At 43.4% G+C, this 13,962-nt stretch overlaps 1 protein-coding gene across 1 annotated transcript in view; it reads right to left on the bottom strand.

The window, feature by feature from the left end:
- Positions 1–13,962, bottom strand: part of LOC138611332 (contactin-associated protein-like 4) — a 121,430-nt gene that overhangs the window by 80,592 nt on the left and 26,876 nt on the right. Inside the window, exon 2 of the mRNA XM_069684380.1 lies at positions 6,582–6,692. Within this exon, the coding sequence (XP_069540481.1) occupies positions 6,582–6,692 (111 nt within the window). The remainder of the gene's footprint in view (positions 1–6,581; positions 6,693–13,962) is intronic.

The following is a 13,962-nucleotide window of genomic DNA, read 5'->3' as shown; positions in this document are numbered from 1 at the left end:
TGCAGCAGGAGGCAGGAAAACATCGGATGTCTCCCGCTGGCAAATTACTACAAATTCCCACTCGATGTTTAAGAGTAACATCGGAAATCCACAATACAGGACACACTGATCATGCTCGTGCAAATCAATACTTGATTAGTCGCCAAGCTGGACACAAAACAAAAGAAAAGTCCAATACAACCCACTCATCTAGTGATTACTGTGGCACACTTCAGGTTAAAGTATGTTGCAGCATAATTGCAGCCACATCGCTGATTATTGTCAAGAAACCTGAAAGTGCCGTTAACTTCTGCCAAGATGACAAAGCGGGATAAATTACAGATAGAAATGTGAGTGAAACTTAAATCGTTATTCTGTGAGGACTTTGTTCTGTTGTTAAAGAGGTTAATATAAAGCAAGAGAAAAAAGAGGCGGGGGTAGAGATGAAAGATACAAAGAAAAATGGGAAATAAAAATGAAAAATAGGACAGAGTGAGGATGAAAACGATGCGGTGGTGAGCCAAAACAGTGAATCATTCATCCTGCAGGTTCTTTGTGAAAGAGACATTCATCTCCAATCAGCCGCCTGCCACAGCTTTAAAAGCCAAATCTGGGCCTCGCTGTGGAAATGATGTGCATGCACAAAATATTAAGCGTGAGACCTCTGAAATATAAAGAAAGTATGTCTCTCCATGCACGCCCTGCAAACACATTTATCACTGCTGAGCCGTGTGTGATAAAACAATGTGGCAAATAGAAGAGAGATTGTGGACGTTTCAGCTGAAGCCTTTGTCTGTTCAGCGTGTCATAATCTGTTATGCACACCGCAGGTCTCAATACACTGTAGTACTACAGGCTGCATCAACTGGCTGCAATTACAGAAAGGCTGGTGCCTGGTGGGGGAAGCAACAACTCCAGTAAACTTGAGTCCAAATCCACTTGAAGAATGGAGTGCAACAGGCACACACAGAGAGTTGGACTCAATAGGTGTATTTCTTGTGTGAAAGAAGATGTAGCCTCCAGGTCTGAAGACAACGTGGAAGAGCCTTTAACCTGTTGTCTTTCCAGCCAGCAGGAGGCCACTCCACTTGATTTATTACCTCTGTAAACATTCACTCAATACTCTCCTACACTCATCTTCCTAATGAGTATAAGGTCTCAGTCACAAGTTTCAGTCTTCTTAAATGAAGCATTTTCCGAGTGATGGTCCCATTCTGAGTAAAAAGGATGGTAAAGCCGGGTGTGCTTCAGGGCAGGTCTTCCTTTTGATTGATCATGGTGACCAGAGAAATGTCTTGATCACAGTCCGGTTGGACTAAAAGACACTGAGGAGTTGGCTGTGCTTCTTTCAGTATATGTTTACAGTGTATGTCACATTAATATTGCAGCAATCTCGGATCCCATCAGCTACAGTCTGATGACGATATAGCCTCTGGGGACAACGTGAACATGCCGGGCGTTCCTTTTCCGTGTGCTGCATTGCTACAGAAAGAGAAACTGTTTTTTGTGTGATTGACTTTAATTAACGGGTCTTACCTTTTGCCGAAATTTCAACATCATGATGCAGATTAGTAAAAAGTCAAAATGAAGCTCTGTCAGGTCTCAGGAGGAGAAGAAAACTACTTTTAAAATGCTTGTTTGTTGAACGGAGGTCGGATCGATCATTTCTGATGCATTCGAGGAAGTCGGGAAATCTGAACACTGAACAGCTTTCTTGACACAGCGCCAAGGGAAGTTTTCTCAAGTTAATTTTTAGATCTAGAACAGATTGTTAGCTGTTAGCATGCAGATGTCTGTTTATAGAGATTAATAGCCGATGGGTACGGTGGCCCTGAAGTGCTAATCACAAAGGCAAATCAGAAAACACAACGACATTAACCAAACGGGAAAAGGTAGGTACCCTCGAGCGACATGAATCGCCGCTGATTGGACTGGTCTGTCCTTTGAACCGGAAGGACAACACCGCCAGTCAAACGGAAAGAAAGGAAAACGCCGCGATGTATTGCCAAATGGTGGCAAAGAGTTTGAGGACCAAGGCTGGAAGTTAAGACCCGTAGCTGGTGCCAGTTCACCACTGTCAATGTGAACTGCGAGGGGCACATGTCCTCACTCTGCCCCCTCATTATGACATCTCTCCATCAATGCATGTCCATAGGGTCCGGTTTGTGCATGTGTGTTTCCCCTGGTGGATTAATAACTTCTTCTTCTTCTTCTTCTTCTTCCTACTTCTTCTTCTGTGTTCTTCTTCTTCCTTCTTCTTCCTACTTCTTCTTCTTCTTCTTCTTGTCTTCTTCTGTCTTCTTCTTCTTCCTTCTTCTTCCTACTTCTTCTTCTTCTGTCTTCTTCTTCTTCCTTCTTCTTCCTACTTCTTCCTTCTTCTTCCTACTTCTTCTTCTGTCTTCTTCTTGAAAGTTGCCTTTTGAAACACATTGATCGCTGCTGACGAGCCTTCAACACTAAATGTGTTGCTCCAGAGTAAAGGTGACTAAACAATACTATAATCTAATTTAGCACCAACTGAACCATTTCAAACACGGAAAACTCTTATGACGTTTTTCACAATCTGATTTATACAGGATATTATGCATCAGGCTCCTCGCACAGCTTGTAGTCAGACTTATGCCTCCAGTGTTTTCAGCTTCACCAGTTTAAGGTCTAAAACACAAATAAGCTTTGGTTTAGTGCCTGAGGCCAAAACACAGCTGCAGAGTTCATACATTTAGATAGTTGGACATAAAACTCTATAGTTAAATTAATGACACTTTGATTATGGTCCTTTGTGAAAATCTAGGATCCACACACCCGTGTATATAATACCTGTATTAATCTTAGGCAGTATTCCAGGGCTTTGATAATCCATTCATTTAGTGAGTAAATCAACTGGAAGCGAAGCTGCTCCTCTGAGAGCAACTGGAGGAGGCAGCGAGTAAGCGGCGGCAGCAAGGGATGGAAATGAGACGTTCACTTATTCATCGATTTCCTCAGCAAACAGCTGGAATCGTGTCGGCTTTGCACCGTTAATACAGCTGGGGAGGAAATGTGACACAAACAGCTCCCCTAATCTGCCAACGACTGCGGCTCGATGTGAGAAATGCAGCAGTGAGGCGGTGGCTTATGATGCTATCAGAAGTCACTCAGTCATGTATTACGCTCCCACTCCTGATCCCGGCTTTTTCTCATATTGACATGATTATTATTAATGAGAGGAAGTCTGGTGAATCTGTTCACAGGCTGTTCGAGGTCTACTACTGCAGGTTTGTAAAATACTCTTCAACAGATAATGTTATAAAGGATAAAGCTGGTTTATGGAGGTCATAAGTATTATTCATTTATTTTAATATTTAGTAGCTGAAATTGATTTTTTTGCCACTTGTTTACAAATTATGACACTATAGAGCTGATACTGAATCTATGTTTGTGTCCACCTGATGAACGCAAGTCCAATATCCGCTCTGCTTTTAGCTCTGTTGTTGGTCTCCACCAACTTCTGAGGGAAACATCTGACTCTTTACATGCTACATGCTTCACCAGTAATAGCTATTCAAGCCAATGCTTGTGATTCCACTGCACGTCTCCGGCGCGTCCCAGAAGCGTCTCTCCGCTCTGCTCTGCTAAAGATACGCGCCGGGTCTGTTTGTGACGGAGGCCGCTTCAAGCACGCGTCAAGCTGAACAGAGCAGATCGTTCCAAACAGGAAGTCACACACGAAAGCAGCATACAGCATCCGGTCATTTCAAAATAAAACACCATGTACAGACCGGTACAGACTCACGTTTTCATAACAACAACACACTGAAATCCTGAAAAAAGAGCACTTTTAATTAAGTAGTGTACTCCTCCATGGTAGAAGCACAAAAATCACAGAATGATCTCCAGATGAGCAGAAAATCAACCTCGGAGGAGCAAACTGAACTGTTGTTAGTATGTTGCTCTGTTTAACGTTGATTTTATCGAGTGATTTCGCAGTCCTCGTGCGATAATGTAGTTCTCCCGCGATCTTGTGATCTCGATAGAATATATACATAGAAAGACCCTCTACGTCCGAACCGGGAATCGAACCAGGAACCTTCTAGCTTTGTGGCGACAGCGCTAACCACTGTACCATCGTGCAGCCCTGAAAAGAATACATAAAGGAGGGAAAAACGTAACGGGACGTCCATTCTTTCCGGCAAATGTGGGCTAGTTGAAGCTGTATTTGCAATCCTGGAACCCTCACTTACATAACTATGTTATGAAAGGATGAGTCATTCTTTCCACGAGGTGGAAAGAATGGCACACCAAGGCTGTTACCAACTGATTCCTCCAAGTTCCACCTCACCCTGTTTCCAGTTGCACCACGTAGCTCCAACCACAAAAAAAACCCCCAAAATTCTCCACGACGGCACTTCTCCGCCCGCACACTGGATTCACGATTGAGTGAAGATTCAATGATGTTGCTGCATCATTAAAATGACTGCAGTGGAAATAAGTCCACTTGACTCACAGAGATGGCAAAAGTGCATCACATATGTGGAGCAGCTTTCCCTCGTGTTCTGCACACTCTGCTTCCCGTAGTTCGCCAGGTGGTGAAAGTTATTCAGATCCATATTAGACCCATCTCACCCCCCAGCTGATTCTGAGCTTTGATGTGGGGATGAAGCAGTGAAGCTCGCTCCCTGCAGAAAGCTCCACAACAAACCAGGATCTTCACTTTGTCAGAGCCTCACATCAGCATCCAGAACAGGGCTCCCTGCTGGGTTTTTATGTTGGATGAACAAACAGCATTTATCCTTCTGGCAACACACACAGCATCTGTAGAGAATAAAGCCGGGACAAAGCAAACTATTGCTTGTTCTCTGTTTTATTCTGTTGCGTCTCTTTCAAGTTATTCTGATCCTCTGCTTCGCTCTAAACTAGTCACTGGTGAGTTTTCAGTCGGTCTTTGTGAATCAAGTGAAAACTTTCCTTTAAGTTACGTTTTGTGCTTTGAGCTTAAATAAAGTCTTTCCTGCGCTGAGCTCCGTTTCTGCAGAGCACTACAAACAAAACGATCAAAGAGGTCATTTTGATCATTCTCAGTCCACATTTAGTTGCATACATAATAGAAGCATTAGCATGAATCCCTGCCAGCTCGTCATCTCCAGGCTTAATACAAGTTTAAACACAAAACAGGGAAGCAATTCATGTTTCAAATAAAGTGCATACACTTTACAAGCTAAAAAGACACTAACACTGTCCACAAAAACATACAATTTGGAGTCTCTTTGTAGCTTGAAGGTTACATGATGGCATAGCTGGACTTGTTTGCTAAGAGGCAAAGTAGATCGTTTGTTCATACCCACTAATACAAGCCACAGGAGCATTTCTTGGAGATAGCGTCCAACCTTGTTTAGTCAAAACATTCTTCAGATCTGTAGTCAACAAACACACGAAACACTTTAATGGTTACCAGTAATGGTTTGGGTTGATTATAGAGCGTATGTTTGTAGGATAATGCCAGAGGGTTTCTTTGAGAGCGACATGAAAGCGACATGGCCAGAAAAGATCTCCAACAAGGTCCTGTACAGAAACACAAACTGTTGCAATGTGGTGCTGGAAATTAAAAACTGACGCCTCCGACGGCTTGAGCCCGTCCTCAGAATGAACCAGGACCACATTCCTGGTAGGAGGAAACAAGGGAGGCCCAAAACAACCTGGTGGAGAACTGTGATCTCGGAACTGAAAACAGCAGACCTAACGCGGGGTGAGGCGCAACATGCTGCACAGGAGAGGACCAGGTGGAAGCAGATAGTCGCAGCCTTATGTTCCACAGGGAATGAAGAGGATTAAAGGGATAGTTTGGTTTGTTTGGAGTGTGCTACACACAGTAGATGCCGGTCAGCATGGCCCTGGTATTGAGAAACCGGATGCTAGGCTTTATGCCGCTGCAGATAAGGTTAATTTCACAAGTAATTTAACCACTTAAAAGGACGTCCAACCTAAAAATTAATAGTGGTATCGACTGTACGCTATATTTGAATAGTTCACCGTGTTTCTCTTTTCAGTAAGAACGCCTCTTTATTTGGCACTACTTGGTGTGGACCGCAAAACGCATACGTGTTACTACGCCTGCAATGACGGTGTCGGATCAGCTGTTTGTGTCAGCGGTTTGTAGAAGAGACAACAAACTAAAGAAAATACAATATTATGGAAACAACAAAGTGCCGTTCATATGTGTCCTTCATGTGTGAAGTGTTTAGATTTTTAGGCGAGACGTCCTTGTAAGTGGACGGCATAAAGCCTAGCATCCGTGCCGGTTTCTAAACACCGGGGCCGTGCTGAGCGGCATCCACTGTATGTATCTCATACAACCCGACTTCAGACAAATCGAACTATCCCTTTTTAAGTTTGTTTCTTTTCGAAAGTGTCTATTGTCACACTGAGCATATTAAACCCTTTAACCAGCTACACTTCAGCCCTACTTGCAGCAGATATCAGTCTTGTCATGCAGTGTAGAGGATGTTTTCTATTGTGCACCAAAACGATGCCGTTCATTCCAGTCATGCCGTGCGTTAGCTCCTCAGCTCAACACACCCAGTTTATAATCCTCTCATCTACCCTCCAAGGCTGAAACTCTTCCTTACCGTCTCTCCTGTTGAGTTTGGCGAAGCCCGGAGCGTGACTGCTGGACAGCTGGGAGGAGCTTCTGAAGGACGACGGCAGCAGATTGGACACCAGCGCGCTGTCACACACCTCTGCAAACCAATCACAGAGAAGAAAGAAGCACAAGGTTAGGGATTCGCTCGTCTCTTGTACCTACACTGTTTTGAAAATGCAATTATTCAAAGACTCTGTTGGTCAAACCACCAGGCAACCAACTTGACTTAAAGGATAGAGTTGCATCGATTGTATTGATGGATATGAGGAAAACCTTCGCTGTAATATATGCACGTTTTGGGCTTATGGATTCCTTATCAAACAGCGATGTAGCAAACTGGTTGCTCTGACCTTTGCCTTCTTTTCTATTGTCGATTATGGTGTTTCTGCCGGTGTTGGAACTCCATAACTCTGATTGCTCGGACAAAAACAATATTATAAAAGTATATATGTATTATTGTAATCTAACTATTGCATGCAGCCAGAGACACTGGTGGCTCCCAAAAAGTTTGGGGAAGATGAAGTTCTCGTAAAACATCCCTTCCACAGCATCCTTCCATCCGCCCAGAGGCTCCGAATAGTGGAAATGGTACAACATAAGTACTAAAACACTTATCCTGAGTGATTCAGCACTTACTGGTTCATCAAAGCAGAATAGGAGAGGTAACTGAGCAGAGGCAACACATTTTCTAGCCTGGATAGACACCATTGAGCAGCTGAAGAGGAGTGCAGCTTTATCTTTGAGCTGCAGGTTTAATGTCAGCTAAGTGCAAACAGGCCTTTGACTTTTACGCTCCAGTCTCTCACCGAACAGAGAGAAGACGGTTGATACAGGAATGACTCCACTTTGAGCATGAATATCACATTTTTTCAGGTTGAAATTCATAGACGTTGATGGAAAGAGGCAGCCAAACACAGCTGAGGGGTTCAGAGAGCAGAGATCAACAGTAAAAAGCACAATATCACACACAGCTGGAGGTGGATTATCATCGTTTAGCCTGAGTGAAGAACTGCAGAACGGGAGCTCACTGACGCTGAGAGGTGAAATGCAGACTTCTTCTCAATATGATCAGCATTCATCCACTGTAAGGCTGACAGGATTTATTATAGTAATGTAATACATGGAAATGCAACGCCTTTAAATAACACCAGAATCAGTAATAACAGCTGCTCCATCCTTTCTGCTCAGTCTTTGAATGTTGGAATAGCAGAGTCTAAGCGGGTCTAATGTTCCCCAGGTGGAAGCAGGTCTTTCAGCTGTAATGGCACCATATTAGACAAATGAAGAGTGTAATAATGTCCACTTGGATAAATGAATGTTGCAATCATGTCGTGTTGTGGAGATGAATGGTGTCCTGACTGGCTCATTACAGGCCGGGTGCTGATGGAGACGAATCAGCCGTGTCAGAAGAAACCTTCACACGTTTCATCCTTTAACGGTTCACGGATGATCGACTGCAAAATAAACGTTACACATAATGTGAAATAATTGGCCTTTTAATCGTTTTTTATCTCCGGAGAACACATTCCCAACCGTGCAGCAGCTCTGACTCACAGCCAAAATAAAGTGTTCAATGAAAGTGACCAAATCGGCCTTAATAAAAGATCTTTTATGGAAATAAGACTTGAAAAAAAGGGGTTGTCACATTTAAGGACTAAATAGTGACAACAGAAGATACTAAGTTTGAATGGAGAGAGTATCATAGCCCTGCTCCAGCACCGAGTCACAACACAGCCCCGATAACTCCGAATCTGTTGTTACTTTTAGAGATAATCACTCACGTGTTAGTCCAGTTGAAATTGCAAGAGAGTTTCTGGAGGTTTGTGTTAGGCTATATGTTTTGCTGCAACAAAGGTACTAAGGTCTTTTGGGCAGAAATAAACCAGGGAAAGTTTGACCGCTGCCAAGACGAACCGCTGTCACAAACGATGATGAGCTGGGAAAAAGTTAACGGGGTGCAAAAACAATTTTGACTGCTTGGAACAGCCTGACAGAAGAGTTTGTGATTGATGTGACCGATTGAGAAGGTACAAAAATGGGGGATTTAAGTTTGGCTTTATCTGAACAATTTGTTGTTGCACTTTCAGAGGACGTTCCTCTCCTTGTTTGATCTCGGGGAAACTTTCCCAACAGTATGAAAGTGTGTAACTTTAAAATTGTCTTTTTCCATAAGTGTGTTTGAGAGGAGGAGGTTGATTTAAGTTGTAATCTCAAAGAGCTCAGTTTTGTCTCTTTGGCGGCTCCTAAGGTCGATAAACGGTAATTGCGGGAGCACACTTCCCAGATATCCAGACAGTGCTGCATGTGTGACGTCCACGGTTGGCTCCGGTTGTAACTCTTGATTTTCCTGGCTGACGGTCGCTTTCCTTTTCAGACTGTTTGCTTCATCTGAGCGTCGAGTTTGTTTCTTCTTCTTAGGATTTTCACTTCTTGTTGAAGTTGTATCTGTAGTCATCCATCTTTTCTTTGTTTGTTCCGCCATAGTAGATTACTGTTTACTCGCAACACTTGCAGAGAGCGGAAAAGCAGCCGCTTAGCTCCGCCTACCCTCTCTGGCAGACCAACCACTGCTGGCTGATGGATAACGCGTTACTAACTGGGCGCCGGGATTTTTCACACCCAGTCTGTAATACTGCAAATGCAAAGGCTTTCATCAGTGGGCCACAGGCTTAATCACCATTGTGTTTCCTCATTTGGTGATAGCTGGTGACCTTACAGACATTTATTTATATGAAAATCTTCACGATTACTTTAAGCCTTTATTTCAACCCCAATTCTCTTTTACATTAAAATATATTAAAAAAGATTCAAAGCTCACAAGAACTTCTTGTTCAGTGAGTCACTGCCGCTGTATCACATGGCTATTTGATTTATCATTTGGAGAAACAGTGCACTAAACAGTAAACACAGTACAGCCCACACACACACACACACACACACACACAGATACAAACTCGTGAACTTCAGCTCAGTAAATATTCACAGCTTTCCTCTCGAGCTCCAAACTGTAAAGTCAAACTAACGCTGCCTCCGTCTAAAGCCTCTCTGTTAATGGATGTTGTTCTCCACCGCTGAGACAAGAGCCAATTACTATGAATCACGCTGCGGGCCGATCCGGCCCACAACTCTGACGAGGCTTTAGCTTCGATTACTCTGTCAACATCCCCATCTTCATCTGCCTTTCTATCCACCACAGCCTGATGATTTTATCGTTGAAAGACGAGTATCACGGCATTCAAACAAGAAAGACAATAGTCAATAAATTCTTCTGTAATAAAGAAAGAGAGCTTAACATGCTGCATAGAGGATAATAATTGCAGAATAACATCTAAAGAAACTTGTTGAATGTATGTTAAACAGATGAGTTTTTAAATCGATGAATATTTATTAAAGAACGCCTCCAGCTCGGCCTCAGTGACTCTGAGAAGATGAAATGATCTGTGTAGGCCAGTTTGTTACAGCAGTTATCTTTAAGATGATGTGCACTCACATTACATATTAGAGGCAATCTTTAATGATTCTATTGTGAGTAATAAAATGGTTCTGAGCTTCATGCATATTTAATTCATTCTGCAGCCTCCAGCTCTTTGGTCCTCTGATCTCCTCCTGATGGTCTTTATCCCCGCAGGCCTCAGCCTGACAGACACTTGTTCCTGTGGGAGGTGGAGGAGCCCTCAGCGTGAAAAAGCAGGTGAATTACAGCCGTCTGAAGAGCTGAAACAAGAGGGACGGCGCTCCATCGCCGAGTGCTGTAATCCCTGAGGAGATAATGTGTGGTGAGAGCACAGTCTTGCTGAGGAAACACTCAGCAGAGAGCGAGAGAGGGAGCGGAGGAGTTTAAAAACACGGGTCGCTCTTCCTCGGCGGAGCTGTGGCATTTAAGAGGCGACGTCCCTGAAAGTGTGACCAGTGGAGCACAAACACAGACAGCTCAGAGGAAAATGGAGCTAAATGTTGAATACCTGCTGGACTCTGCAGGCACTGAACCTCGACACTGACCCCGGCTGTGTCCAACAGAGAGCTTTCCTGAATATTAAACTGCTGCAGCTTCCTCCTCGGCACAAACTGCACAACAACAAACACGCCTCCTTTCTCTGTCTGTCAGACTCCACATCCTATGGAGGGTAGGAGCAGTTTTCTCCAGGAATTTACATCTCAGGCATCCAGATAAACAGGAGAATAAAGTTGACATTTGTGAATAAGTGGCATACGTTGAATCTAACAGTGTTGGGTTCAAGACGTCAGAGCTACAGCACACCTGCAGCAGACAACACAACCTCTGTTTTATGACTATAGAAGTCCTGTTATGATGAATAGATATTAAAATAGGAAATGTTAGGCTTCAAGATAAGAGGAGGAAAATATGTGCGAGGACGTGATGTTCGCCCCTGGTGTTCTCTGGAATCGATAGACGCAATAATATTTGAAATTGGCGCAATAGCTGTGGAGAAAGTTGTACAAACAGCTCGTGGTTTCGCCCATTCTACATTCCTACAACACCCAGCATGCATTGCGCCCCTCCCTCTGAAAGGAACGGCCCAGCGAGAGACACTGGAGTTAAATACGACCGTTTCACTGCAGGAAACGGCTCAGAGCGGGACAGAATCTGAAAAACGATGAGAACATACCAGTGGATCGTCTAAAAAAATCTTCAGGTCTGCAGTCTACATGTCAAACCTGATTTTGAACGAGACGTGACATCGGAGGCGGCGTCCTAGATTGAGGAAGTGTAGTTTAGTGAGCTCCTTGGCCTCCACCAGATGACGTGTTTTACATAGTCTGGTGGAGGTTTTCCAGGGTTCATTGGAAAAGCGGATAACGTCCTCCAAAGGCACAGAGTGAAATTGCATTTTCTTCCACCATAATGGCATTAGCTCCCCATGATAGCATGACAGGACTGAGGTTGAAAATCGGTGAACTGGCCCTTTAAAGTTAATGTAGTACCAAATCGAGAAATAACAGATCTATTACAGAAAAAATAAAAGGGGTGTAATGCAGCACTTTGATATTGACAGCTGAATGATGGGTTATGGCTTTTCATCTCAATAAAATATCCTCCCATCAACTGAATGTTTAATCGTTTCCACCAGAGGACGATTTAGAGGGAGGGAGATCCTCCAACAGCCCATCCATCCAGCCGCAGTGTCAGCTTTATCATTCAGGGTGAATAAACTGTGAATCTGACAGCAGTAAAAAGTCTCAAAAGATTACAAAAAAAAAACCTCTGGAGAGCCGAGGCCTTGGCTCTGTCAAGCACAATTAATCACCGCTGACATGATAGGCAGACTGATACTTGGCACCAGAGAGACAGAGGGGGTTAGAGCACGGCTCATTCACCTGCTTTGTCCACTTCTTTACGCTTCTGGTGAAAGCAAAGTGCCAACAGAGTCCATGACAGAGCCGGAGACCCTGAATACCGATGAGCTCCATCCATCACCTCAACAAACAGCAGTGAACACAAGGTCCTGCTCCTCAGAGCTCTGTGAGCCCCACAAACTCAGAGTTCAGAGCCTCTCAGTGCGAGCGGAGACTTATTTATCCATTCAGAGCATGTAGCAGTGAGCAGGATAATGAGGCTGCAGCCATGCTTGTTTTTGCTCCAGAGCGCTAACAATCATCCTCGAGCAGAAAACGTCAATGTTCATTTCACTAATCCGCACAACTTCTACATCCAGTTTGACCCAGAGAGACTCGAAAGCAGTGAACAAACGCAAAAATAGAGTGTTTGTGTAACGTTATGTACGACATGTTCGGGATGTCTAAACAAGCCGACTTCAACTTTGAGTTCAAGCTGCCAGAGAGCGTCCATCACCATAACTAGAAAGGAAGGATATTTCAGAATGCATTGATTTCCAGCTGTCACGTATCTTTTAATTGATTTAAAGTCATTTAGAACAAATGCTAATTTACAATCGCAGTCTGAAAAAGGCAAAGCTTATCATGAGAAGAAGGAAGGGCTAATGATACATGTAGGTCTTCTGCATTAAATCAGGGCTGCAGCTAATGTTTATTTTCCTTGCTGCAAAATTTGCAAAACTGATTTTTTTATTTAGCCTCTGAACTGTTGGATAATAGAGAAAAATAAAGATCCCAGATCCTAAGTTAATGTCTTGTCTTCAAATATTTTTTGTCCAAAGAAATGTGCAAAACCCAAAGATAGCCTAAAGAAGGAAAACCAGACATTTGGCTGGCAGTAGGACTAAACCATAGACTGTATAAATAATGGACATAGTCTCAGTGACGTCACCCATGAAGCCCAAATTGCTCCGGCGCTGGCGGTCGCCATATTTGAAATTCACAAGTCGGCTTATCCAGAGGCGGGCAAAGAGGCGGAGCGCGAACGAGCCGAGTCCTATGGCTGAGGCCTATGGGCGGGCCGCATGATTCTTTGTCGCTGAAACACACCCATTTAGCTCGAAGCTACCAGGCCAGCTACAGCTCAGAAGCTAGGCTATATGCTTTTCAGCGTATCCACCTCGGCCCCTATGATTTAAGGCTTCATATACTGTAATTAAAACAGTATTGTAACCCTCGTACAGTTATCCTGAACAATAAAATTAGCTATTTATAACAAAACTGTTTTTTGTACCAGGCTGTAAACATGTTTATTTCTGCTGTAAAAATTGGGCATTTTCCCACCTGCTGTAATGTTATTTCTTGGCTTCTGGAGCCTCAAGTGGTCACTCGAGGAACTGCAGGTTTTTGCATTCCGCATTGGCTTCATTTTTCAACACCAGAGGTTGCCGCTTGGCCTAAACAAGGAAAATGTTGTCCTGTTTTTAAAAAAAAAATCAACTTAAACGAGTCCTTGATTGTTAAAATGATTGCATACAACTAGTACACCACACTACTAGTAGATTTAGTTGAACTGTTGTAGCTGGCAAGCTAACAGTTAACAAGCTATCTAGCTGTGAACATGCTAGTGAGTCAGTCACAATGACTGTGTCTCAATTCAGGGGCTGCAACCTTCGAAGGACGCATTTGTTGGCTGCATCTGAAGGAGCCTTCGAAATAGGATAGCTTTGACTATGATTCAGTTGGTCTTGAAATGCGTTCTTTGAAAGACGCAGCCCTTGAAACGGGACATTCATGAGCTTTATTTTCTCCATACTGCATGGTTTACTCAAGTCTGGCAGTAGGTTGATATGGCCAATCATTTTATCATTTCAATCATAAATTTGGTTGATAAAGAGTGTCTGATGGGCAGAACAAGCTCTCTGAGTTAGCTAGCCTGCAGTTCACAACATGGCCTGCTTGGTTGTTTGAGATTTGCATAACTGACTGAAAACCATGGAGAAGGTTTTCTATAGGTCTGTAAAACGGGAAGTTGCAACACAACTAGTAGTAGCTATAAGAGGTTTTTTTTC

This window comes from Semicossyphus pulcher, unplaced genomic scaffold (genome assembly GCF_022749685.1).
Source record: "Semicossyphus pulcher isolate SPU_LCO1_2020_fin unplaced genomic scaffold, fSemPul1.0.p SCAF_7, whole genome shotgun sequence".
In the NCBI taxonomy this organism is placed as follows: Eukaryota; Metazoa; Chordata; class Actinopteri; order Labriformes; family Labridae; genus Semicossyphus; species Semicossyphus pulcher.
This window is presented reverse-complemented; position numbering and strand designations above follow the sequence as displayed.